This window comes from Phoxinus phoxinus (genome assembly GCF_949152265.1).
Source record: "Phoxinus phoxinus genome assembly, chromosome: 8".
Taxonomy (NCBI): domain Eukaryota; kingdom Metazoa; phylum Chordata; class Actinopteri; order Cypriniformes; family Leuciscidae; genus Phoxinus; species Phoxinus phoxinus.
In genome coordinates, this window is record NC_136883.1 from 36,514,681 (window position 1) to 36,542,504 (window position 27,824).

At 38.9% G+C, this 27,824-nt stretch overlaps 1 protein-coding gene across 1 annotated transcript in view; it reads left to right on the forward strand.

Annotated features, from left to right (window-relative positions):
• wtip (WT1 interacting protein) overlaps positions 1-27,824 on the forward strand; it is a 41,992-nt gene that overhangs the window by 1,173 nt on the left and 12,995 nt on the right. The window contains exons 1-2 of the mRNA XM_079620176.1: positions 1-467; positions 17,580-17,681. The exon at positions 1-467 is cut by the window's left edge and continues 1,173 nt beyond it. Coding sequence (XP_079476302.1) covers positions 1-467; positions 17,580-17,681 — 569 coding nt within the window. The remainder of the gene's footprint in view (positions 468-17,579; positions 17,682-27,824) is intronic.

Consider the following 27,824-nt stretch of genomic DNA (forward strand, 5'->3'; position numbering starts at 1 on the left):
CGACTCGCGCTTCACGCCTGCGGGGAACCACGACCCGGAGAGCTCCGCGGTGCACGGGATTATCCCCGGTATCTGCAGTCAGGATGGAAGCGTGCGACCAAATTGCGTGATCAGTCCCCGGTCGAGCATCTCCAGCCACAGCTCCAGGAGTTCGCGGAGCTCCCGGGGATCGATGAGCGCTTACCCCGAGCTCCAGATCCCGTTACCGGAGGACTTCACTGAGCCAAACGGTCACCGCGTTCATCTCCAAGCGTTTCCCGTGCTGGAAGAACCGCAACAGGAGAGTTCAGACGTCAATATCGCGTTTAGCTACGGGAAAACGGGCTCCGGGGGGCAGCGCTTCAAGCTCCCGTACCAGGTCACTCCATCCCGGGACAGCGGCCCCAGTCAGGCGGAGCGGCGCCTGGAGGCCCTCACCCTGGAGCTGGAGAAAGAGCTCGAGCTGCACATGAAAAAGGAATATTTTGGTGAGTAGACCCAGAGTCACTTTTTTGCCATAGAAGAACCATTTTGGGTAACCTTTCAGCGAACAACCATAAAAATAAAAATAAATGTATCTTTGTGTGCAAAAGAACACGTTAATTATCTAAATAACATTTTCCCTCTTTTTCTGCATTGGAAAAGTTCCATGGATGTTAAAGAAACTTTCTTTTTTAAGGGTGTATTAGAAAGGCTCCGGATGTTAAAGAGTGTATTAAAGGGTTAGTTCACCCAAAAATTAAAATTATCCCATAATTTACTCTCCCTCTCAAGGCATCCTAGGTGTATATATGACTTTCTTCTTTCAACCGAACACAATTAGTTAAATAAATTAAATAAAAACAGGCTTTTCCATTCCAAGCTTTATAATGGGATTGAATGGTACCTGAGATTTTGAGCTCGAAAAAACGCATCCATCCATCAAAAGTAATCCATACTGCTCCAGGGGGTTAGGAGGATTTGTTTTTGTTAGAAAAATATCCATATTTATAACTTTATAAAGTATAATCACTGGCTTCCGGTCAAGGCTGTACGCAAAGAGTGACCTCTGACCTGACGCATATGATTATAGGCTAGTTTATAAAGTTATAAATATGGATATTTTTGTTACAAAAATGCATAATTCACCTCAGAAGGCCTTTATTAACCCCTGGTATGGATTACTTTTATGATGGATGGATGCACTTTTTGGGGTTTCAAAATCTCAGGTACCATTCACTCCTATTATAAAGCTTTGAAAAAATGTAAGTATTTTTTTTATATATATATATATATAACTCCATTTGTGTTTGGCTGAATGAAGAAAGTCATATACACCTATGGCTTGAGGGTGAGTAAATTATGGGATAATTGTAATTTTTGGGCGAACTAACCCTTTAAAGAACCTTAATTTTTTTTAAGAGTGCATTAAAGCTTTCCATCTGGAGACATCAGCTTTGTTTTTGTCCTCTTGAGTTCATAAAAACATGGGTTATTTTTTTTAATAAACTTTTTTTGTTGGTGGAAAGTCACATTCACACCTTGACACACGCAAACTCCCTCTCCAGAGAAACACAGAGCCGCCTTTGTGTTGGACTCATTAAAGTATCATTAGAGTGTGGGAAAACAGGTGTAAATCATGTTTTGTCAATGAATCAGTGTGCTTTCTGGACAAAGGGGTTTATACTTGAGCACTTTATGTGTCTGACATTATGATTATCTTGGAGCGGGTTAAATCATCATTAATCCAGGCTTTGTTTTACTCAAAGGCAGCACGCAAACAACGGCAAATTCCCAAAACCTGGATCATATCTCAAGGCATGTTGCAACATATCAGACCGATGGCAGTGTCGTTTCATTCATTAGCGCAATCTTAATGCTCAGATGTTGCTCTTTATAGCTCAGGAGACTTCATGGCTCTGAAGTATGAACTTTATCTTGGGGTTTTTCTCCCTAACATCCAATTGAGAAATTAAAATAGACACAACTGACTTAAAGGGATAGTTCACTTTGAAATTAAATGTTGGTATGTTTTATCTTACCTGAAGTGCATCCAAGATGTAGGTGTCTTTGTCTCCGCAGTAGTTTTAATTTTGATATTTTTATCAAATAATTTTGATAAATTTTAATTTTGATATTTTATATTTAAAGGCCATACTGGCCTTTAAAAATACAAATCTGCCTGCCTCTATGGGAATTTAACATAGGGGTGTCCAAACTTATGCACCCTGTATTTTAAGCAAGAACATTTATTTATTTACAATACATTATTCATTCACAAAGAAAATTGGTGTCCTTAAAGGTTGGATTTTTCCTATTTTTTTAAATTAAGGCATTAAGTTTAATTTCCAAAATATGATTTTTTATTCCTCTTTTTAGTCAACTTTAGCATGGGTGTCTAAACTTATGCATAGCACTGTATATAGGCACTGTCTCCAAAAGCATGCAGAGAAAAGTCCAAATTAAAAAATTCCCCATCGTAAGTGCACATTGATGGCCTAAGACACGAAACAAGCGGTTTGTGTGATAAAACGAACAGTATTTATATCATTTTTATCTCTTTTACACAACCACGTCCAACTGATCTGTTTACACCGGATTTCTTCCCCGGAAACGAATCTTACCGCCTTCGATTGGACGTTGCATTTTTAAACTCACATAGCAGAAACGCGTGTGATTGGCTGTACGGCTCAACGTATGCCTTTGATTGGCCTGAACAATGAAGCGAGTAGTGTGTCAAGATAGAAGGCTTACAAACTGGGAATAAGTGAAAACTCAACACTCCCGGATGAGTTCGCGCGAGCTTAGGCCATCAATGTGCACTTACGATGGGGAATTTTTTAATGTGGACTTTTCTCTGCATGCTTTTGGAGACAGTCCCTATAGACCTGCATTATATGACTGACAGACAAGAACGGTTTGACCTTAAAATATCAAAATTGAAACTACTGCGGAGACAAAGACACCTACATCTTGGATGCACTTCAGGTAAGATAAAACATACCAACATTTAATTTCAAAGTGAACTATCCCTTTAATAGTTGATAGTAATCCAGTAAAGAGTAAAGAGTACAAAATATCGACCACTATATCGGTATCTGCCGATTGGCCTATATGTAAATTTTTTATATTATCGTTATCGGCCTGGATATGAAAATTTTATGATTTATTAAAGACAATAAATAATGGATTATTTCCTTCAGCTGAGACACTTTAGATGCGCACTGTTCAACATGCTGCTTTTGAACTGCTTGAAATATGATTGGAATAATATAGTTAAGTCTGTCAAATAGGCTACATGAAATCATAATGAGAAGAACGTTATAATTGTGTGTTTGGGACGTGGATTTTAATGGTGAAACTTTAGTTTTTGCAATCAGGCTCTCAAAAATTACATAAGAATTTGGATTTATAATTATCGGCCAATATATCGGGTATCGGCTTTCAAATATAAAGGATTATCGGTTATCGGTATTGACCAAAATGTTCATATTATCGGTGCATCCCTATAGCATAGAGCTAGCTATACAATGAATGGGAGTAGCAGCTCGGATTAGAACTGCTCGATTATGGAATATTATTATATTTTTTGGTCTCCTGAGAATGTGTATTGGCAAATGTGAGCACAGATTGAGACATTGCTGAGATCTCTTCTGAAGCTCAGGAGTCAGATGTGAGTCTTTTTCTCAAGAGTAGCTGGAGGCTTCAGCAAAAAGGACTATTGTTGAAGAAACAGTGATCCTGCGGGTAGAATTTAATCTGCTGACAGTGTTATAATCCTAGTTTTTGTTTGTTTGTTTATTTGTTTAGTGTGTTGTTTTGATAAAACACTAGTTTTTGCACCCGACTCACGGGGTTTAGGTATGCAGGTTGGCGCACGGTGCCAAGTGAACTACGAACTCTGGCTAAACACCGCAGTAACTGGCTCGTTTCGCATTGTAACCTGCTGATTGCTGATTGGTTTTGGTCACACACCGGGCATCAGCGGTCGACCAATCACAACAAAGGCTGCTGGCATCCCAACTGGCACTGCCCAAAAAGGACATTGTAGTTGGTGAGCAGACAAACAGGGTTCTTAGCGGCATGTTTTTGGCCCGGACCTGGACGGAAAAAGGCAAATCTTCAGAGAGTACATACTTTGTCTCCCAGTTTGAACGCCACTTCCTGCCAGTGTCCTTCCAAGTCCTGAACATCAACAGAAATGTTCTTTAGAGGCGTGTGTGTGTGTGTGTGTGTGTGTGTGTGTGTGTGTTTTTTCTTCTTCTTAGGGAAATCCTAATTTGTGATTTGGCAGAACTAGCATTGCTTTAGTGGAGGTGAAATACGGCAGCAGAGCAGATAAAGTGCCTTAAAATCTATAAAACTCACATTTACTGCTGTGATTACCAGAGTAAACTGAATTTAAACTAGCCCATACGGAAATGTAATATACACATATGAAATACACATTTATGAAATATATCCACATATGTAAAATATATATGCCCATATATATAAACCTATTAGAAAATGGAACAATTGACATATAAAACCAGCCCATATATTTTATGTATGTATAATAGTGTTTTTTATATAAATGTATAATTTTGTATAATTATCAGTTTTCAAATAGAATTTGTGTAGTATTTTTGTTTTTATGAGCTGGTCAAGAAGATGTAAAATAATAATAAATAGGCTAATACATTTTATTTATAAAAGATTCGAAAATGAGATAGAAATTGAAATGAAATGTGGATTGATCTGTAGACTTGAAATAAATAGTAAATAGTTTGGCATATATAAATTAAACATATCGGTGACATATATGGTCTAAACATACAGTATTATATAAATAATAATCATATACATCATATTAATATATGTCAATATACTCATTTAATATGACAAATTTATATATGTTAAAAACCTATATCATCATATATGTAGAGATATGTATATATGTGATAGCAATATATTGTCTTATATTATAGCGATATAGGGACATATATGTCATATATTACATTTCCGTATGGGAGGAATCGTTCATGTCCTGGAGCACAAATGCTGCTGGTCAAGCTACACACTGAGTGTTTGTTCAGATCATTAACCCTAGGTGTATATGAGCAATAGTGCCGTAATTGTGATGTTTGCTTAGTAAACCCCACTAACTACTACATCCGAGAAAAAGCCACAGGCACAGTTCAATCACCATGGGGGAAATCTCAAAGTAAAACAACTCTTTCTTGTTATTTTTATTCCTATGTATTCGTTTTCTTTTATGTGCAACACTTTTGAATTACAATTGTGTTTGAAATGTGCTGTATAAATAAACTTGCCTTGCCTTACATGAGCTAGATTGACTTTTACAACATCTTTTCAAGTGATCAAGTAGACCTCACCAACAAAAGCTTTAGGTCTGTTGTTGTGACTCTCATCTTTTGTGTCTACTCTCCGTAGCAAACGTGTTTGTGTTTCTGCTGCTGCCTGGAAACACATTTGTACAGGTTTAGTTGCAGGAAGTCTAGAGATGGAGGTACGACTGTTTTTTTGGTGATTTTTTTTTTTTTTCACTGCATGCCGAACCCTCTTTAGTCTGCATTAGTCTGCGCGCAAGAGCGAGCCCTCACCGTTACCGTGACAACAGCTCCCTTAAAATCAATCTCACCGGGTATTCGTGATGTGTCTTTCTGCACTCTTAAAGGGTTAGTTCAACTAAAAATGAAAAATATGTCATCGTTTTCTCACGGTCGTGTCGTTCCAAACATGCATCAGAATCTTCTCGCTGATGTCGAGCTCCTAGAAGGACAGAAGTGCACTATATAAGTGCTGTATTTCCCCCAAAAGAGGTCAGAAATGTAAGTTATCAATGATCTGCAGCTCTCAAAGCTTATTTGCAATCATGTAACATGCAAAAACCAATGCAGTTCGGTATAACTGACATTAAACCGATTAAACGCCTCCATGCACCCTATTTGAACATGCATGGAAATTAAGAGATTATCAGTGAATATCAGAAAACTAATAGTGCATGGACTACATATAGTACTTTTCTGAGATCAAATGCATGTTTTTTGCATGCAAAAGGGCACTGCTAATAATCTCGTTCTGTGTTTCACGGTGAAAAGATAACAATGCATGGTCTGAGCAACATGATGGTGAGTAAATGATGGCAGAAATGTTCATTATGGATGACCTGTTCCTTTAAAGTGTGTGTTTGTGTGTCAAAGAATGTGTTTGTGTGAGCTTACAATGATTTTTTGTTTTGTTTTGATTATCTGTAAAGTCTTTTGAGGGAGTAAATATTAAAGACAAGGTGGCATGTAGGGCTGGACGATATGACCAAAAAATATTATTATCACAATATTATTTTTCCCATATCATACGATATAGATATTTATCATGATCACAATATTAATTTACCACTTGACGTGCAAGTAAAAAGGTGGGCTATCTTTCCTACCGCGTTTTTCTACTTTACCAGAGTGAAGAATGCGAATATAATAGGCCTACTTAAAAGCGAACCAAAGGAAGAAACCAAAGAGACGTGAGTCAAGATTTGGGAAAAAGAAACAAGAGATTCCATGTCCAGTGGAATAACTAATATAATATTATTAAATTAGCTGATAATCAGGAGACCAGATCACAAAACAGAATACAAAGCCGACAAAGCTTAAATTTATGGACTCACGCACAACTCTCTCATTCGTCATGAATCCAATCGTTTCCATGGCAATGTAACATTTAGTTGCTAACCCATTATTTATTTTGTAAATAAAGCTTTCTGCTTCACTCTTGTCATAATATTAATGTAAAACAGCATTCACATAAAAAAACAAAAAAACATTTTTTTTTCAAGTTTACCGGCACAGCCATAATTGACCCTTCACAGGGAGCTTGATTGACAGGCGATCTGACCAATCATACTTCGCCATCTGCCATTTTGTGCGACAAAGCAGTCAGGAGAGTTAGTAGATTGACATGGGAGGATTTGAACTTGAGAAGCGGAGTGTACTGACGTCTTTCCGCGGTTAAAACAACATTCCTTCTGATGTTCATTCATGTTTATTTGATGCTATAAATGAACTAGAAGGAAGAGATGATCGGTTCACGAGCGGCTTTAACTGAGGCTCTACAGCGATCTGTCGGACACATTAAAGAGCCACAAAACGGTATTTATTGTTTAAATTTCTTGGAAAAAATTAACAAATTTGAAAGTTGAGACTTTGTTTCATATCAGCGTGTTGTCAGTAGCTAAGTTTCCATCCACTTGTCAATCGAATTATCTGAAGTTCGGTAAAAAAACCTCATGCGAATAAAGCTGGTAAAACTGTGTTTCCATCCAACGGCTTTAAAGCGAATAAAAACCTGTGCGTAATGACGTCACATGCTGTTTTGCGATCAAATTGGTATATCGAATTGATTTGAGACATTTAAAGCTGTTTCCATTCATTTTCGCACTGAATCGCACAACATTCAAGCCAACATTTGCGAACAAAGTTTTGCTAGACAAAATGCTATTCATTATTTATTCGGGAAATAACGTTTCCAGCAGCGTTTATCGCATAAGCCGTATATCGATCAAGATACAATCCGATGAGACCGAACGTATTTCATTTGAGTCGATATTCATGAAATTCAATCGAATTTTACTGTTTAGGCATTTTTCATTCGATATCACTTAATTCGGATAAAAACATGTGGATGGAAACATAGCTACTGTCCTCTCTGCTCTGCGATGTGTTTTTCACTGCGTGAGAACATGGTGTGGCGTGAGAGCGGCGTAGCTTGTCAGACTTAGCAACAGTAACTAAAGGGGGCGGGTCTTTGCGAACGGTCAACTGTAAACTCCGGTTTAATCCAGAGTTTGCTCAAACTAATCTCGAATTTACCCGAGTAGCAGCAACCGAAACCAGCTTTGTGCAACATGCCACAGGTGTACACGGGAATGTGTCTCCCTCGTCTATTTGTGATTCGTTAGACCAAAACTCGTCTTAAAGGGATAGTTCACCCAAAAATTACAACTCTGTCAGTAATTTCTCTCCCTCATGTTGTTCCAAACTTGTCAGACTTTCCTTCATCTTCAGAACACAAAGATATTTGTGATTAAATCTGAGAGCTGTCTCACTCCTCCATATGCTTCTATTGTAATTGAAACTTGCTCTCCCAGAAAAGTTAGTAAAGACATCGTTAAAATAGTCCAAGTGACTACAGCGGCTCAACCTTAAAGGGTAACTAAACCCCTGGTCAGAGCCTGACTCCACCCACTGGCAATATTTGAAAAATGCTGGAAAAGTGGGCAGACCCCAACGGACGAACCGAGGGCGGGGCTGAGCGCGTGATTGACAGACCCGCAGTGACGCAGTGATTGACAGCTGCTGTCAGACTCGCTAAGATAGAGAGTGACTGGAGTGACGAAAGTAGCTTTGCAACAGAGCGGTCATTTGAAGTCGAGAACTTTTCTCCCCCACCTTCCCCTGAAGTGGACGAATTGTCTGTGGACACAGAGCTAAAACCATATCAATTCGAGCCGCGAGCTCAAACTGCGGTGTCGCTTCGCATTAACTCCCGCATCGCGATCGGTATCCGGCGATGCTAGCGAAGCAGCCGCGCTAGAGAGAATGGGGCCAGTATCTGAGTGGATTATTATTACTATTGACCTCCGTTAAGCATATTTTGCCGCTATGTGAAAAAAAATATCCAGCAAACCGCGCCGGCGGTTGTGGAGTCCATGCAGGAAGAGCAGCGTTTGGCACACAAGTGCATGTAAACACTGGCGCTAATTTCCAAGTCTGGGGGAAAGTTATGCAGTCCAGCAGTGCTGTTGCTACCGGAAACACTACACCTATACCAGCCTAACCACTGTACTAAACACAGACAAAACTAATGCTAAAAATCTACACTATTCTAACTGATGCAATACTATGCTACTAACTAACTATGCTTCTAACAACACTAACAACTATGCTAAATAACTACCTAGGCTACACGAAATAATCTAAATAACTATATAAATGCTATGCTAACTAGATGCTAAAATACGCTATCCTGATCGTTTTCAATACTCGTAATTCCAATTTCCAACTCCTGACTCGCTACAGTGGTTTTGACGGAAGCAGATGCTTTTATACCAGGGGCTGCCAGGGGCGTGGTGAGCTCGCAGCGTCACAGAGAGTACCCTACGTCAGAGAGTACCCCTACTTCAGGAGATTCCGTTTAGCCTGAAGAGGGCAGCACTCAGACGTTTTTACACCATATATTTGAAAATTAAAACACTTTATACTCAAATGTTAAAAAAAGTACTCGAATCAATGAACAGCATTTATGAAGCTCCATTCTTACAGATCATTAACTAAAAAAAGTTGGTTTAGTGTTTAGTTACCCTTTAAAGGAGAACTCCGGTCAATTTTAACATTGAGCTAATTTTTTTGTAAATTTGGAGTGCTGTCAATACAGAAAAGTAGTCGATTGTCGAGTTCACGCGCGTGATCATGGGTAACTAAACCTATGCGCGTGAACTCGACAATCGACTACTTTGGACTTCGACCGAAAACAGGATGTAAATACAGGTCTGTGCGCTGGCTGATATAACATCATTTTTATTAATATCTTTCACATCTACTGCAGTCAGATTCACTCGTGTTCACTCTGAAGTTATCATCTAACATGGCTGGGCAAGAGGCTAAAAGCAGGTTTAAAACAACTTGCCCCATTGAAGTCAACAGGGTGCAAATTTTAAAAAGAGGATAACACAGTGTAGGCAACACCGATTTTTGTCTTTGTTCTCTGTATTGACAGCACTCCAAATGTACAAAAAAATTAGCTCAATGTTAAAATTGACCGGAGTTCTCCTTTAAGTTTATGAAGCGACGAGAATACTTTTTGTGCGCAAAAAACAACAACCTAGCAGCCTATGAAGGAGTGAGCTCTCAGATTTCATCAAAAATATCTTAATTCATGTTCTGAAGATGAAGAAAAGTTTTACGGGGTTGAACAACACAAGGGAGAGTAATTACTGACAGAGTTTACATTTCTGGGTGAACTATCCCTTTAACACCAGGTGTAAACGGGCCCAAAGTGTATGATTGGCCTTGAATTTTGAATTTTGATTGGCTAATATTGCTTTTTTCCTTCACTAGTTTATATTGTGTGCAGAAAAACGACGCAAAATTGGGTGGTATCACAAAAAATGCAGGATTGGTTGAATTTGCATGCATTCTTGCGTCCGCGAAGTCTTGGCGGGCCTGAATGCGCTGGCGGTTCAGAAGCAGACTCTTGGCACACACCGGGTGTCTCTGAGCCAGACACAGCTGCTGGGGGTCAACGCTGATCACCTGCTCAGAATAACAATGATCTTAGTCCGCACACGTGCACACAAACACGCACAAAACACTGAATCAATCTGCGCCGCAACACTCGTAGCAAACATCGCTTTGCTTTGAGTTTCTCAAAGTAATCTTCTCCTGAAGAGCTGGATATTAGCTGGCAGTATTTTCGCCTGCTTTTGTGCTGAATCAGCTGACCTCTGACCTCCATGTATCCACACAGGCACTCGGGATTCGTGGTCTGGTTTAAAATAAACACAGAATGAGACTTTGTTTGCGTTTTTTTTTTTTTTTTTTTTTTTTTTTGCTGCATCTTGTCTTTCCAACATTTTGATTTGGTGCAAAAGAAATGCAACGATTCTGTGATTTTGAGTTTTAAATGCACGGCCGTGTTCAATGCGTTTGGCTGTTGTGGTTGTACATGTTGAGGTTTTTCAATCTTTCGGCAAAGATTCTGACTGTCGTCGAAACAGAACAATAAGAAAGGAGTAGGTGTGCAACAATATATCGCAATACAAAAATGCATCAATATATTTATGTGACCAGCAAAATGAGTCCCAGTGACCCAAATTTCAAAATTGAGATTTTGGTATTAATGGAAAGAAAGCTTTATATAAGCTTTCAAATGATATCCTAGTCAAAGTCATACCTTGAATGGTTGTAAAGATATACACATTTGAATTATGGTCATCTGCCCTCTTTTTCCAATTGAAAACCTGAGAAAATCGCTTTTAAAGTTTTTTTGCCCGTTTTTTGTTGATATCTTTCAAAATATAATAAACTATTTAACTAAATAAACTATTCATTTTACTGCTTAATTTGACCAAAGACATTAATATTAGGGCTGTCAATCGATAAATTTTTTTTAATCGCGATTAATCGCATGCTTGCCATGAGTTAACTCGCGATTAATCGCACATTTTTTATTTGTTCTAAATGTACCTTAAATTAATACTTTTCAAGTTTGTAATACTCTAATCATTATGGGCATGGATAAATATGGATGCTTTATGCAAATGTATGTTTATTATTGAAACCATAGTCAACATAGAGCATGAAGACGAGACATGTTTCAAAGGTCATAGATGTTTTTCAAAGAACTTGTTCATGTCTATTAGACACATGAAGAAAGAATAAAGAAATACCAGGTTCCCATTACTCCTCTTTCTTTGCACTGAGCAATTTACTAAAACAAACATGTTTAGATGTTTGCATGACAGGGCAGCTCTTCTGAAAATGCTAAATGTACATTTATTATTTATTATTACATTAGTTTGTCTCTCTCTGTGCCCATTTTGATGAAGCTAAATTCTCAATAAAACAGTGTTCATTGGTATATTTTACTGTTTCTGTTGTCAAACAACTGAATGAATATGAAATAGTGACTGAAACGCGACCCATTAAACATAACCAGCTCTCCCTTCCAAGATGTTAATCTGCACCACAAACCTGATAATTGAGCCGTCGTCTGATGAAATCAAATACACATAAGATAAAGACAATATCTCTGTTGTGATTTCTGCTATAAGTGCATGTAAAATAGAGAAGCAACATAATATCTGTGTTTAACTGAATTAAAGCGCTGCTCCTCTCTACAGAGAGAGAGAGAGAGAGAGAGAGAGAGAGAGAGAGAGAGAGAGAGAGAGAGTGAGAGTGAGAGTGAGAACCGGCCATTCTCAGAAACTAAAGGTTTGTGCGCTTTATTGAAGAGAAAAAATCGCTAAAGGGGTCTGCAATGTCGCTAAGTTGGACACCCTAGCAACCACCTAGCAACCGCATAGCAACCACCCATAACACCCTAGCAACCGCCTAGCAACCACCCAATACACCCTAGCAACCACTCAGAACACCCTAGCAACGACCCAAACAAAATGAATAAGCGCCGTAAAATTAGTGCCGTTAATATGATGTTGCGTTAACGCCTAATTAACGCGTTAACTTTGACAGCCCTAATTAATATATAACACAACATTTCTCAAATTAATAATATTTCATCTTTCTGAGGAGATCTTGAGCTTGTTTACACAGAGTCTGACAGGAGGATGGCTGGACCAATCGCGTGCCGGTCAGTCGAAACGGGGCTTCCCATTGACAAATGATCAGCGTTTGTGTACATTTCTAAGCTTTTTAAATACCTTTACTCAATTATCTGGACTACGAAAATTTGGGAGATTATTTTTGAATGTCTGTTCTTTGAAATTAGTACAAACATTTTTTTTTTACATATTATTTCATTGTTTTTCCACATAATCGGCCCATATCTTAAAATGGAACGTTGCGACTTCCGAATCATTTCGCCAGATCGGGTCACATATATTGTGTATAGTTCACCAAAAATAAAAATTACTGAGAAAAAAATTCACGTTTTCAGAGTTGCAGTGTCAGTACTACATTAAACTGCTATATGTAATATATAGGCCTAGCTAATAATGCAATGGGGGGATATTTGTGTGTCCTCATAATGCCAAATGCCTGATGTTACCAGAATAAAGTGACCTACATTATTTTAATTATATCGAGTCAGTGACAGAGATCAAGCATATTCGTCTAAAAGAATCATGAATATTGTTATTCTGGTGTCTCTATTGTCCTGTGCTTTGGGTTTCCAGCACCAAGTCCAAGAGTATTCCTTTACACACACAATGTAACACCAAATTTAGCATTTTAATCAACAGGACATTTTATATGTCTTGGGAGTATCGCAATAATATCGTATCATGAGTTCAGTGTCGTGATGTGTATCGAATCATGACGTGAGGGTGTCGCTACACCGCTAGAAAGCTGCATAATCTTTGACCCGGTGTGAAACAAAGCGTTGAAAGCAATCTAGCGACTGAGCGAGCCGCTATCAGCCAGAGAGGACGGATCTGTTGTTCACGAGCTGTAGAGGAACTGGTACCAGTGTGTATCAGGTGAGAAGAGGAGTGCATCATTACATGTGTGTCTCTCACTGCTGTTCACAGTCTGCACAATATTGCCTTGTTTTGAGTGACAAATGGGCTACTATCTAGTTAATGGTGTTTTAAATCAAGCATCACTGCTATTGCTAGCTTCCATTGATGTTAAAGGGGTGGTTGATTATGATTTGACTTTTCTAACTGTAGTTAGTGTGTAATGTTGCTGTTTGATCATGAACAACATCTGCAAAGTTACAACGCTCAAAGTTCACAGCAAAGGGAGATATTTGCTTTTACAGAAATCGCTTTTTAAGGACTACAACAAACGGCTGGTTGAGACTACACGACATTCCTCCCGGGTTAGTGACATCACCAACCCTAGAATTTACATAACCCCGCCCCCTGAACATGATTTATAGATTATCATGACTGACAGAATATGCTAATCAATGACTAGAAGATAACTACACATAAATTCATCAACTAACAATTCAGAAATGTCGTTGCTTCTACATGTTGTCACTTCTACTTGAGTCTCTCCATCTTTGTCTGACTCCGGTTTGAACATAAAAGGCTAAAAGTTTTTGAAATGTTCAGTGCGTGTGTGTGTGTGTGTGTGTGTGTGTGTGTGTGTGAGGTAAAAGGACAACATAAAAATGTTGTCATAAATGGCATAAAAATGAAGCTCCGCCCCCTGTGCCGGGAGCATCAGCTCATTTGCATTTAAAGGGACAGACACAAAAACTGTGTGTTTTTGCTCACCCTCAAAAAGTGACAACTTTAACATGATATATAAACATATCTGTGGGGTATTTTGAGCTAAAACTTCACACACACACTCTGGACACATCAGAGACGTATTTTACATCTCGTGAAAAGCGCATTAACCCCCCCCCCCCTGTTTCTGAACTAAATGCTTAGCTTTAAACTTTGTCTAGCTTTGTTCAGCTCAAATCATACCATTTGTGCTAAGAACGTATTTGTTTTCATGCCTCAGTTTTTATAGCGCTAGCAACGGCAATGTCATCATGGGTTCGATTGCCAGGGAATTAATGAACTGAACTGTATATCATGAATGCAACATTAGTCACTTTGGATAAAAGCATCTGCCAAATGCATGAATGTAAAAACCAAGCTTTTTTTATAAATAATCTTTTTCACCTTTCTCTTTTGATTCTAGTGTAAAATATGACATTCTTGTTTTAATGAAAGTCACCCTTTAAGTGTTTTTCTTTCTTTCTTTTTTTATTGCTGGCCAACTTGGATTATTATTATTATTATTTTAATATATACTTGTCACATACTGTTTTTCACCTACTATATAGTAGGGAAGAATGCAATTTTAGATGCAGCCAAATGACCATTGACAAATGTATCCAGTTTAAACTGGTTTGTCACAGACTACCCAACATTGGGTTACACTGACCCAGCGCTGGGTAGGTTTGTGAGGCGGGTTCCTCATTTGTATTGACAGTAAGGCTGCATTTACATTGCAGATCTTGATGCCCAATTCCGATTGGTTGACTATATCCGATTTTTGTTTTGACGACTTACATCATCTTTTAAAAGTGACCCGTATCCGATATTTGCATTTACACTATAACACTGCCGAAACAACCCAATGCAGACGTTCTGACCCGGAAAAGGAAGTAAAACAGCGCGATATGCAATGAATGCAGATGCAGACAAAATTATCATCCAGTGCTTTGTATTTGCATTTGGTTTTTCTACTGGTCAATTTTGAGATTTTTGGATATTTGTCTTCAATAACATGTCTTCTTTCAGACTTGTGGTGAAAAAAAAGTCTGAAATACACATTTAGGTCTTTATTTTACTACACTTTGTCTTTTTGCATCTTTAGATTTCTCATAAATTCATAATTTATTCATATTCATAATCATAAATTTCTCATAAATTCAACAGAAGTTGGCGTTATAAATCATCATGATCCGCGATCTCTGTCTGCACCGTCATCACACACACCGTTAGAAAGTTCTCTCTCTCCTGTACAATGCTGTCGGATCCAAATATGGTCATTTCCTTTTTATCCGCAACCAATCGTGAAAGTAAAAGGGCTGAATGCGCAATCTCATTGGCTGATGATAAATCTTTAAAGCCCGTTTTCTCAAAATTACTTTTCTCTCATTCTCCAAGTCCGAAATCTCCACTTCAGTCGCACCGATATACACCAAACCTTCCAGTCTTGTACCTAGTTATATTATGAAGACATTTACCGAGGTATCTGTAAATATATTATTCCTAGCCTAATTTATATAACATTTTATTCCAAAAAACATGGTGAAAATAATTTAAGGCAATTGACAGTATATTCTGATTTACAGGATAACAAAAGTAGATATCCATAAAAAAATTCCCATCTAATGTGAACACAATGAAAAAATACATTTTAACCTGGCTTTATCCAATACTCAGATTTCGTTTTTTTATGTATGCAAATTAGATCATATTTAATTAAATATTGCCTAATTTGCACATGTAAAATGAATGTAAAAAACAATGATCAGAAAGAATAAGAAACTAATAACGCTGTGGAAAGACTGGTATTGTTAGCCTACTTTGCAGAATTTTTATACTGAATTGGTACTAGGGCTTTTATTGTGCTAAAATTATTTTTTTTAAAAATGATTGTCTTGTGTTATAAATCCAGAACACCATTTCCTTTACAGCAAAGTTGATTTTTACTTATTTTTATTATATCATTATTTACATGTTATATTACATTATTTATTATTTTGTTTTGTTTTTTATATTTATATTATTTTGTTTATTATTTTTATATTATATTTATAATTGTATATTATTTTGTTTATTGTTTTTATATTATTTATACTTTTATTTAATATTTATCTATTTGTTTTTATCTTTTTTTTCTATTTTCTTTAACAAAGTTCAAGGAAATAGTTTGAACATTTTTTTTTTTTTAAATAAAATAAAATAAAAACATGATGTTTCCAAAGTCGACTAGTAATTGTGTTAAATAACTGTGACCTCAATGCAGTCCATTCTAATAATTATTATGATTTTTGCCATATTCGAGCAGCCCTTCTCCTGACCTCTCTGGTTCTCGGGGTGAATAATGTCTGTTTGTGTGCAGAAGTCGTGGATGTTTATGCAGCCACACCTCTCAGCCGTACACCCGGGACTTTTACACACACGATTAGATCAGAAGTGCTGGATTCTGGTACACGACATTCCCTCTCGATGATGCTATAATTATCTCGATGAGTTAACCATTAAGTCACCGAGAGCTTATCTGATGAGTGTTTCTCTCCGAGAGCCTGTTCTCACACGCACAAATGGCTTTTATGTAGATTATTTTTTTCTTTCTTAAATCATTAAGGGCTGAATATATTTCCTGTCTTATCAAGCAATCGTTTCGTGGTTTGGAGACTGGATGTCCCGAAGCGCTGTCTTCAGTTATCAGTCAGAATGTTGTTGTTGTTGGGAAGATTGGCGTTTGTTTGGCCGTCTCGGGGGGGATGTTGTGACCCCAGCGTGACCATGTCTAGATGTTGACCGTGGCCCCGGTGAGGAATGCGACCCCAGCGGAGGCCATCTTGTTCGTGACACTGCATGCATTAGTCCTGCTGACTCACTCTCCCATGATGCCGAGCACTTCCTGTGTAACTAGAGTGAACAATGACTGATGAGGTTTTATCTTCTAAATACATAATTTCTCTAACCTTTATTTATTTAGCATTAGTACACAGTCAACCAAAAGTTCTCAATAATAAACAATCATGAGGATTCAAATAGGATATTGTTATGTTTGGTTAGTTCTTTAGTTTATGTTTGCATGGAGGGAAATTAATTCCCTTTTTTGTTAACCCAATTTTTTTTTTTTTGACAAATCGGTGAATGATTTTATTTTTAAAAATTGTTTTATATTAATTAATTCAAAATGCATTCAGAATGAAATTCATATCAGTGGCATAAATACACTGATGATCATATTTTTTTATATCAGATCATTTTTATGACAAGGCAAGGTGAAGGTTGTAAAATGGCATTATTTTTGTAAAGGAAATAAAATGATATTTGGAGGGAAAAAAACTTTAGATTTTTTTTTTTTTGATTTTGTTACTATTTTTTACTTGACGGTTAAACCGTTATATGAAACAATATAAATACATTTCTAATAACTTTTTATTTAGCCTACTTTTTTTTTTGCATTTATTTATTGTAGACTATTATATGTCATTGCCCTAAATGTCATCAGATGTAAATAACATTTAACTCTCTCATCTAACCACATTACAAAGTTTGAACTGTTTTATTCAGACTCTATGTCAACAAAAGTAGTAACGTCAGTGATGTGTAAAGATCGGTGATTGTACGCAGAATACACCATTTGTGCTCCTAACAGCTGTGTGTGTGTGTGTGTGTGTGTGTGCTCTTCCAGGGATCTGTGTAAAGTGTGGTAAAGGTGTTTATGGAGCGAGTCAAGCGTGTCAGGCGATGGGGAACCTGTATCATACGAACTGCTTCACCTGCTGCTCCTGCGGTGAGTATACACACACACACACGCACTGTTGTGTTTTGTGTGTCTAAAGCATGTTGTTTTGTGTCATTGGTATCAGCAGGGGTCCATTTGGTCTTTGATCCAGCAGTGACTGTACGGATCATTTTGGATCATGAAAAAATTATGCATTTAATTAGAATTATGCATAGAAAATGGAAGAATTTGAATTTTTGCTGCATAACTAATTCAATTATAATTCTTCCATTTTCGATGCGTAATTCTAATTAAATGCATAACTCTTGAATTTTTGCTGCATAACTAATTCAGAGTTATGCATTTAATTAGAATTATGCATCAAAAATTGAAGAATTAGAATTTAATTAGAATTATGCATCGAAAATGGAAGAATTATACATTTAATTAGAAATATCATTCTTCCATTTTCAATGCATAATTCTAATTAAATGCATGATTCTTCCCTTTTCGATGCATAACTCTAAATTATAATTCTTCCATTTTCAAGTTATGCATCAAAAATGTAAGAATTATGCATTGAACATGGAAGAATTATGATGAATTAAATCACAATTCTTCCATTTTAGAAAACAAAAACAAAGAACTATGCATTTAATTAGAATTATGATTTAATTAGAATTATCCATTGAAAGTTGGATAATTATGCATTTAATTAGAATTGTGCTTCTAAAAATATGAATTTTGTCATGCTTTGCGATCTAGTCTATTTTGCCAATGTCAAAGATCATACAAGCCACATGTACTGTGTGTGTGTGTGTGTGTGTGTGTGTGTGTGTGTGTGTGTGTGTGTGTGTGTGTGTGTGTGTGTGTGTGTGTGTGTGTGTGTGTGTGTGTGCGCGCCGCAGGGCAGGTCCTCTGTTCTCCGCTGAAATCACGGCGCTACTGTAGAGCACAACTGCTGTTCAGTTTTCTCTCTTTCATTCTCTCGTCCCCTCCGCACAGATACGGTTTCCTCGCGCTTTACAGCGAGTGCAGATAATTTACACGTAATGCTAGCCGTCCGCTGTACATGTATTGTTTGCCAAAAGAAAGAGGGCCAGTAAACCGGATGCGCTGTGGACTGGGAGGAACTGGAAGCCTCTTTTAAAAGCATAATGGGTTCTTGAAGTTCACAGGAACCTCTCAGTGTGACGTTCGAGTGTGTTTGTCGATGTTTGGATTATCTGTGATGAATAAGCTGTTGTAGTACTTCAGTGTAATCATGAGCCACTGTGGTGTGTTAAGAGTGGAGAAGATGCAACATAAACCATGTGTTGCTTTAGAGGTTTGAACATGAGAGTTTAAAAAGGCCAGTGCGGTGAGGGATGTTATGATTGTGAAATGGATCGAGGTGGGCGGGTACAGTGTGACCAAAATCATGAATAGTTGTACGAGTGATTTTATGTCATCATGGTAATGGTTATCATTATATAGTTATTTTTGGTTAAAGATCAACCCAAAGATGTTTTTCAAATTACATAACCATGAGCTAATGACTATTTTTGTATAATCCAGTGATGTAAATACTTTTGAATATTATTTTAAATGTATTTATTATGTAATTATTTTATTTAACAAAAAGATCATGTGATTCATAACAAACAACATATGGATAAGTGTAAAAACAGCTTCAATAACACTTGCCTAATGTTCCATCCATCCACCGACCCACTCATCCACCCACCCACCCAACCACCCATCCATCCACCGACCCACTCATCCACCCACCCATCCATCCACCCATCCATCCACCGACCCACTCATCCACCCACCCATCCATCCATCCATCCATCCACCCACTCATCCACCCACCCAACCATCCATCCATCCATCCATCCATCCACCCACTCATCCACCCACCCATCCATCCATCCATCCATCCACCCACTCATCCACCCACCCAACCATCCACTCATCCACCCACCCATCCATCCATCCATCCATCCATCCACCCATCCACCCACCCATCCACCCACTCATCCAAGCAACCATTAATCCATCCATCCATCCACCGACCCATCCAACCATCCACCCACCCATCCACCCACTCATCCAAGCAACCATTAATCCACCCACCCATCCACCCACCCAACCATCCAACCATCCACCCATCCACCCACCCACTCATCCAAGCAACCATTAATCCATCCATCCATCCACCGACCCATCCAACCATCCACCCACTCATCCAAGCAACCATTAATCCATCCATCCACTCTCCACCCACCCATTCATCCACTCATCCACTCTCCACTCATCCATCCATCCACCCACCCACCCAACCATCCATCCACCCATCCACTCTCCACCCACCCATCCATCCACTCATCCACCCATCCACTCTCCATCCATCTATCCACTCATCCATCCACCCACCCACCCATCCAGTCATAACCATCCACTCATCCACTCTCCATCCATCCAGCCAGCCATCCATCCACCCACCCATCCATCCATCCATCCACCCACCCATCCACTCTCCATCCATCATCCACTCATCCATCCATCCACCCACCCATCCAGCCAAACACCCACCCACCCATCCACCCACCCACCCATCCATCCATCCATCCACCCACCCATCCATCCACCCACCCACCCATCCATCCATCCATCCACCCACCCATCCACCCACCCATCCAGCCATCCACTCTCCATCCATCCACTCATCCATCCATCCATCCATCCACCCACCCATCCAGCCATCCACTCTCCATCCATCCACTCTCCATCCATCCACCCACCCATCCATCCATCCACCCACCCATCCACTCATCCACCCATCCACTCTCCATCCATCCATCCACTCATCCATCCACCCACCCATCTAGCCATCCATCCACTCATCCATCCATCCACCCACCCAACCATCCATCCACCCATCCACTCTCCACCCACCCATCCATCCACTCATCCACCCATCCACTCTCCATCCATCTATCCACTCATCCATCCACCCACCCACCCATCCAGTCATAACCATCCACTCATCCACCCATCCATCCACCCATCCACTCTCCATCCATCCATCCACTTATCCATCCACTCACCCACCCATCCATCCATCCACCCACCCATCCAGCCAGCCATCCATCCACCCACCCATCCATCCATCCATCCATCCATCCATCCATCCATCCACCCACCCATCCACTCTCCATCCACTCATCCATCCATCCACCCACCCATCCAGCCATCCACCCACCCATCCAGCCATCCACTCTCCATCCATCCACTCATCCATCCATCCATCCACCCACCCATCCAGCCATCCACTCTCCATCCATCCACTCATCCATCCATCCATCCACCCACCCATCCATCCATCCACCCACCCATCCACTCATCCACCCATCCACTCTCCATCCATCCATCCACCCACCCATCCAGCCATCCATCCACTCATCCACCCTCCATCCATCCATCCATCCACTCATCCAGCCATCCATCCACTCATCCATCCATCCATCCACCCATCCATCCATCTACTCATCCATCCATTCATTTTTTGCTTCTCTAATCTCTACATAATTGAGCTTGCTGCACCCGCCCCGTCCTCATCAAAGAGAGAGAGGAATGCACTCATTTATTCCTCTATCTCTCTCTCTCTCTTTGTGTCTCGTCTCGCTGTATCAGTCATGACACTCACTCACATAACCTGTTCTCATAAACAACACTCACAGCATCACAAACACCCAGTAACAGTTATAAAAGTGAGTGTATGTGCTCTGTGAGCGTGTGTGTGAGCTGCATTCATGTCCCTCCACACACACGAGTCATTCTGAACCGCATGATTCATTTGAACTGATTCACTGATAACTTGACTGTAGTGGGTTTTATTTTCCACTGTTCCCATGGTCCACTTTGTGCTTTGGCCATGTCGTCAGTACAGATGTTTGTCTTTCCTGTAAAGCACATAAAATGGGCATTAAATTAAAACAGATGATACAGACAGTATATATACGGTGTGTGTATATATACTATATATAGCGAGAGCGGTCGCAGAAGAACATGTGTGTGACCAGCAGGTCTGCACATGCTGTGAACCGCAGACTAAAATTCCCCTCTTTACACTAATACACACACTCTCTACAATCTGGATGTGAATTCCCAAACATGTACATACACTCTTTGAGTGACTCATCACCTCCAGTATCCCATCATGCACTGGGGCGAACCCACCTGCAGATGATAAAGAACTGCTTGTTCTCTCGGTGTGTGTGTGTGTGTGTGTGTGTGTGTGTGTGTGTGTGTGTGTGTGTGTGTGTGTGTGTGTGTGTGTGTGTTTTCTCACAGCATCAGGAAACATAGTTATGCTTTGTTCTCACAGCATCTACCGACTTATCGATTAGTCTATCATTGTATCTATCTATCTATCTATCTATCTATCTATCTATCTATCTATCTATCTATCTATCTATCTATCTATCGATCTATCTATCTATCTATCTAACTAACTGTTCAAAAGTTTGGGATCTGTGAGATTTTTAAATGTTTTTAAAAGTGTCTTCTGCTCAACAAGGCTCCATTTATTTGATCAAAAATACAGTAAAACCAGTAATATTGTGAAGCATTTATTACAATTTAAAACACCTTTCCTGTGATCAAAGCTGAATTTTCAGCATCATTACTCCAGTCTTCAGTGTCACATGATCCTTCAGAAATCATTTAAATATGATAATTAGATGCTCAAGACACATTTATGATTATTATCAATGTTGAAAACATTTGTGCTGCTTCATATTAAACCTTGATTTTTTTTTTTCATGATTGAATAGAAAGTAAAAAAAAAACAGCATTTACCTGAAATCTTTTGTAACATTATAAATGTCTTTACTGTCGCTTTTTATCAATTTAATACATCCATGCTGAATTATGAAAGTATTAATTTCTTTCCTAAATTAATTCCATCTCCTATTTCTATCTATTGTTTTGTTTTAAATGATGTGTTTGTATATTATTATTCTGCTGGACATGTGGTGTTTCCTCTGTTTAAATGTGTTTAGTGCTGCACTCAGCACTTCTCACTGCTGGTGTGTTTTGAATCTTTGATTATGTTGTTCAAGACAGATTTCCCAGCAGCCCTCAGCAGCTGTGTTTTAATGACATAGTTTCATAACACTTTAGATGTGGTGTGTGTGTGTGTGTGTGTGTGTGTGTGCAGGCTGTCAGTGAGAAAATCATATAACCCTTTGAATGCTTTGTCAAAGTGAGATTTCTGTCAGTCACTGAGATTTTTTTCTAATAGGAGATCACAGGTGTTTATTTTCTTGTATATGCCCTGAGGTTAATTTTGTGAAGCTACTTATCATCGAGGGATTATGTACCTCAGACGAGTTAATGCCACATTTAATATGTTATAAAGTTAGTTGTCATAAGTACCGTCCATTAGGTTGTGCATCTTGCTGTGGATCGTTCAGCTGCCAAAACATTGAAAATCAGTGAAAAGGAGGCTGCTGTCCACTGGAAATGTTTTGTAAATATGTGACACAAAACCAGTCACATGGTCAAATTGAGATTTGTACATCATATAAATAAGCTTTCCATTGATGTGTGGTTTGTTAGGATAGGACAATATTTGGTCGAGATACAACTATTTGAACGTCTGGAATCTGAGGAGCAAAAAAATGTAAACATTGAGAAAATCTCCTTTAAAGTTGTGCATTTATGTTCACGATTGTGCTGCATTCACTCACAAAAATACATGTTTTATATATTTACGGTAGGAAATTTACTAAATATCTTCATGGAACATGATCTTTACCTAATATCCTAATGATTTTTGCCATAAAAGAAAAATCTATAATTTTGACTATTGCCACAAATATACCCATGTGACTTATGACTGGATTTGTGATCCAGGGTCACATATTTTTAGAGTCGACGACCTTGACTAAGTTCAGAAGCTCTACAGCCTCTGTCACAGACTCGGTCATGGGAAACATGCATTCTGAAGCATCTCAAGTGTAAAAATTAAATCAAAGATGCATTTAACACAGCAAACCATGGAAATTAAACTGGCCACACACTCTTCTGAGAAGAGCGGAGGAGAAAGAGATGCATGTGCATGAAAAAGTTTTTGGGTAATGGACCATTTTCACATTTCCGGGGCTTTCAGAAGCGGAAATTATCATTGGATAAACTTCGATAGTGGTGGACGAATTTTTGCATTCCCATTTTCCCCAGTAGTAAAATAAAAACCGTGTTTACACCTCGTCACTTCATGCGTGTTCTCTGATGGGATAAGACGATTGTGAAAAGACCAAATGCCGTCCGAAACGCTTTCTTAAATCTGATAAAAATAGACTGGTGTAAATGCATTTGCTTGTTGAAACCACGAATGTGTAGTTTACTCCCAAAATGTACAAAAATGAGCGCGTGAGAGCGTGTTGTGGGGGATTTCCAATGAGAATAACTGGAAACGCATCATGTGAAAAGGGTCTATTGAACGTTTTTGCTACAACTTGTATTTTCATTCACTTTTTAAATAATTGAAGTGAATTAACAGTTCAGTTCAGTTCAGTATTGATTGTTTCCACCGGTAATCTGTACTTGCAGATATTTGCTTATGATTTTCTGCAAGTACCAGTGAAGAGCTAGATATCTGCCACAAATTAACTGTGTTTGATGCAAATAAGCAGTTTTTCGCAGGGGAGATGTAGTTGACTGTGGCCGAGTCTTTGACAAAGCCTGGAGGAATCTAGCCTTCCGTCCCCCTCCCCCCCCTCTCTCTGTGTGTGTGTGTGTGTGTGTATGTTGAGGGGGGGACACTGGGACCAGCCGGTGACCTCAGTCCGAAAGAATGTCCCCGTTTACTCAGACCTCTCTCTCTCTCTCTCTCTCTCTCTCTCTCTCTCTCTCTCTCTCTCTCTCTCTCTCTCTCTCTCTCTCTCTCTCTCTCTCTCTCTCTCTCTCTCTCTCTCTCTCTCTCTCTCTCTCTCTCTCTCTCTCTCTCTCTCTCTCTCTCTCTCTCTCTCTCTCTCTCTCTCTCTCTCTCTCTGTGATCTCAACGTCGTTTGTTGTGTTTACACACGTCTACAAACGTCCACATCTAACTTTCCCTTCTCAATTTAACAAAAAAAAAAATATATATATATCTTTCTCTGAACCATTTGCACCCATTTATTATATTTTCTGAGGATATTTTGAGTGGTTCTTGACCAAACCTGCACTCATGCTAGAGTGATCTGGATGCTTGATTGCTAGTAGAAAATTTAATATCATGATTATAGTGACCGAAATGATCAATTTTATCACAGTATTGTTAAAATGGGTACACTACTGATACACCTATTGAAATAATTTCAGTAAATTTCAAGTTTTATATTGACAAGTAACAATAAACTAATAAAATTTTCATAAAAACGATGGCTGGATATTGGTTGGGTGACTTACAACAACATGTTATCTACTAACATGCACTAAATGTTCAAATAAGGTTGTATATAATGTTCCAGCAGGTGTAAATCGTGTGTTTGCACCCCTAATTGAAAATCTTTCCTCACGTCTGTGTGTGACTCGAGCTTTATCACTCTGAATCAAGTCGGGTGTTCGTTTCTCTGTCGGCCACTGGCTGCTTGAATGTGGCAAGTGCATAAATTTTGCGATGGTGAAAAGAAACGAGATGTCTGCCTTGAGCACTGTAAATTAAGGGACGGGGAAAGGGGTCAGTCTGATTTATGTGTGTGTGTGTGTGTGTGAGGGAGAGAGAGAGAGAAAGACAATGATGAGTGTTTTGTGTTTTCTGTGTGTGTTTGAATACAGAGTCTTACTCTCGTTCAGTCAGACTAGCAGCATGAAGTCAGATCGCTTCTTCTGTCCAAGAAACGCCCACCTAGACAGAAACAGTCTGGCCAACCACAGTTTGCATTTGTTTTCAGGCTGGTATAAACCTCAATTCTAAGGGTGTGTTCACGCTTGGCATTGCTCTGTTAGTGCGGCACATTTGAATAAGTGTGAACGAACTTCCAAACAAACTCTGGTGTTGTTCAAGTGAAATCTGAACGCAACACGGACCAAAGACATGTAAACTAGCGATGCACCGATAGGAACATTTTGGCCGGTAACTGATAATCCTTTATATTTGAAAGTCGATAACCGATATATTCTGATCTAAATCCAAAATTTCTATAATTTTTGAGAGCCTGATAACAAAAACAAATGTCTCACTATTAAAGCTACAATATGTTTTTTTTTTTAAATTGCCGCTAGGGGTCGCTAACCTCTTTCAATAACAGAGGCGCAGGTTGATGACGCAGTGACAAGCTGAATGCTGGGACTTGCTGTCAAGCTGATGGATCTAATAATGTAAAACATTGATGTTTTTTAACAGTACAGTGTTATGAAGCAGGTCACGATTGCTAATAATAGACTGATATCACACGCGAGTCCCGCGGATATAAAAGAAAAAGGAGATTTCATTCTACCGAACTACTCGCAACCGCTGAATTACTACTCGCACAGGTCAGTTTATTAGACGAATTAAACTTGTGAGGTAACCAGGGAACTACACTGCGACCAAAATGGTCGCATATGCGACCTTTTGAAATGCCATTGCGACCCTAATTTTTAATGGGTCGCAAATGTATCACTGACTATTTTTGTTCCTACCTTATGTTTTAGGCAATATGCTATGATTTACTATGAGCATTTATTAAAACAGAAATGTGTATTTTAAGAACACGTTTTATAACGTGCTCTGAGCATTCAACACAAAGTTGGCTTCAGCCCCGCGGCTATAAAGTAATCGGGTTGATGTGCGCGTTTATATGTCACACGTTTCCCGCATAACCATTCTCCTCTATTGGTTCTTTATTTGTTTTAAAAAGCAGACGTAATATTAATCCGTCTCTGGTCATGATTTGGAGACAATGAGCATTGAACCGTTTTGCTTATATTTATCACGCAGTAAAAATGCCTCTCCTCGCTGTGGATGAGCGTCTGTGGATGAGAATCCGAAACAATTAGTGGGACGTTGTCCTGCTTCACTTCACAGGCGCTGAGTGAAATGAGAATTTTAGAATGGCGGGACACTCATTTATATGACACTTTATTCAACAGGAAGAACAGCTCGTTCCGCGCGTCATACGTCATTGTACATGCGCAGTCCTTTCAGTTTCGGTTTTCAATCCGATCAAGTGTTGACATGTTCTCCCGATCGCATTACAAAAGGAATAAACCACCCCTTTCAATCCGATCGAAATTGCATTCGGATCGAGCTCAACCCGATCGATTAAGGCGTTTACATGAAGATTTTTTTAGTCCGATTGAGCCGTCAATCCGATTATAAGTGTCCATGTAAATTGAAGCTTCACAATGACAGTATGAAGCACGCGAAATGTATAGACCGGTACATATCCCGTGACGCAGCAGCACTCCCCACTGCATTTCGGCGTCAAGCAAACCAAGCAAGTGAGGAATCTGAATTGATAATTGAGTTCAATGTAGCTTATAATATAGCCTTATTTGTGACATGCATTTTTTTTTATCTTTAATACTGAATAGTCAATATAGCTGCTGAAAATCTATTATTATATTATTTTATGGATTATATTTATTTTAAGAGTTCAGGAGTCTGCCCATCTGTGGCAACCATAGCATGTTGAAATCCAAAAGAAATTAATTTAGCACATTATTGTGTACTGTATTTTCTATTGCAGTAAATCTATCCCAACCAATGTTAAAGAAAACAAGGCGGCATGTGGTTTAAAAGATGGAAAGTAAAATAAAAAAGCACATCTGTATGCAATACAGTTTCTTTATTGTTCATTATTATCCAGAGCGGCTTACTATAAATAATTTGTGCGACCAAATCATGTTTTGCGCCAGTAACTGAAAAAGTTAGTAGCGCAAGTGCCACCAGTGGAAAAGGTTAGTGTAGTTCCCTGGAGGTAACGCAGCGCTGTCTCTCTCGCTCTAACGTTACACTATCACACTAAACAGCATTTGAGTGTGTTGAAAGTTATAATGTTATTCTATGTGTTAGTTCATTTGCTATATGAAACTAGCAGCTTACTAGTAAGCTAGATCAACATTAGAATAACATACAGATCATATTCTAACATTTCATCATGTTGAGCTTTATAACATTGATTAGTTTTATGTACATTTGCTCACCTGTCTAATAAAGCATGTGCAAGAGCGGTGTCGCTGTCAAGTCGTGACTCGTGA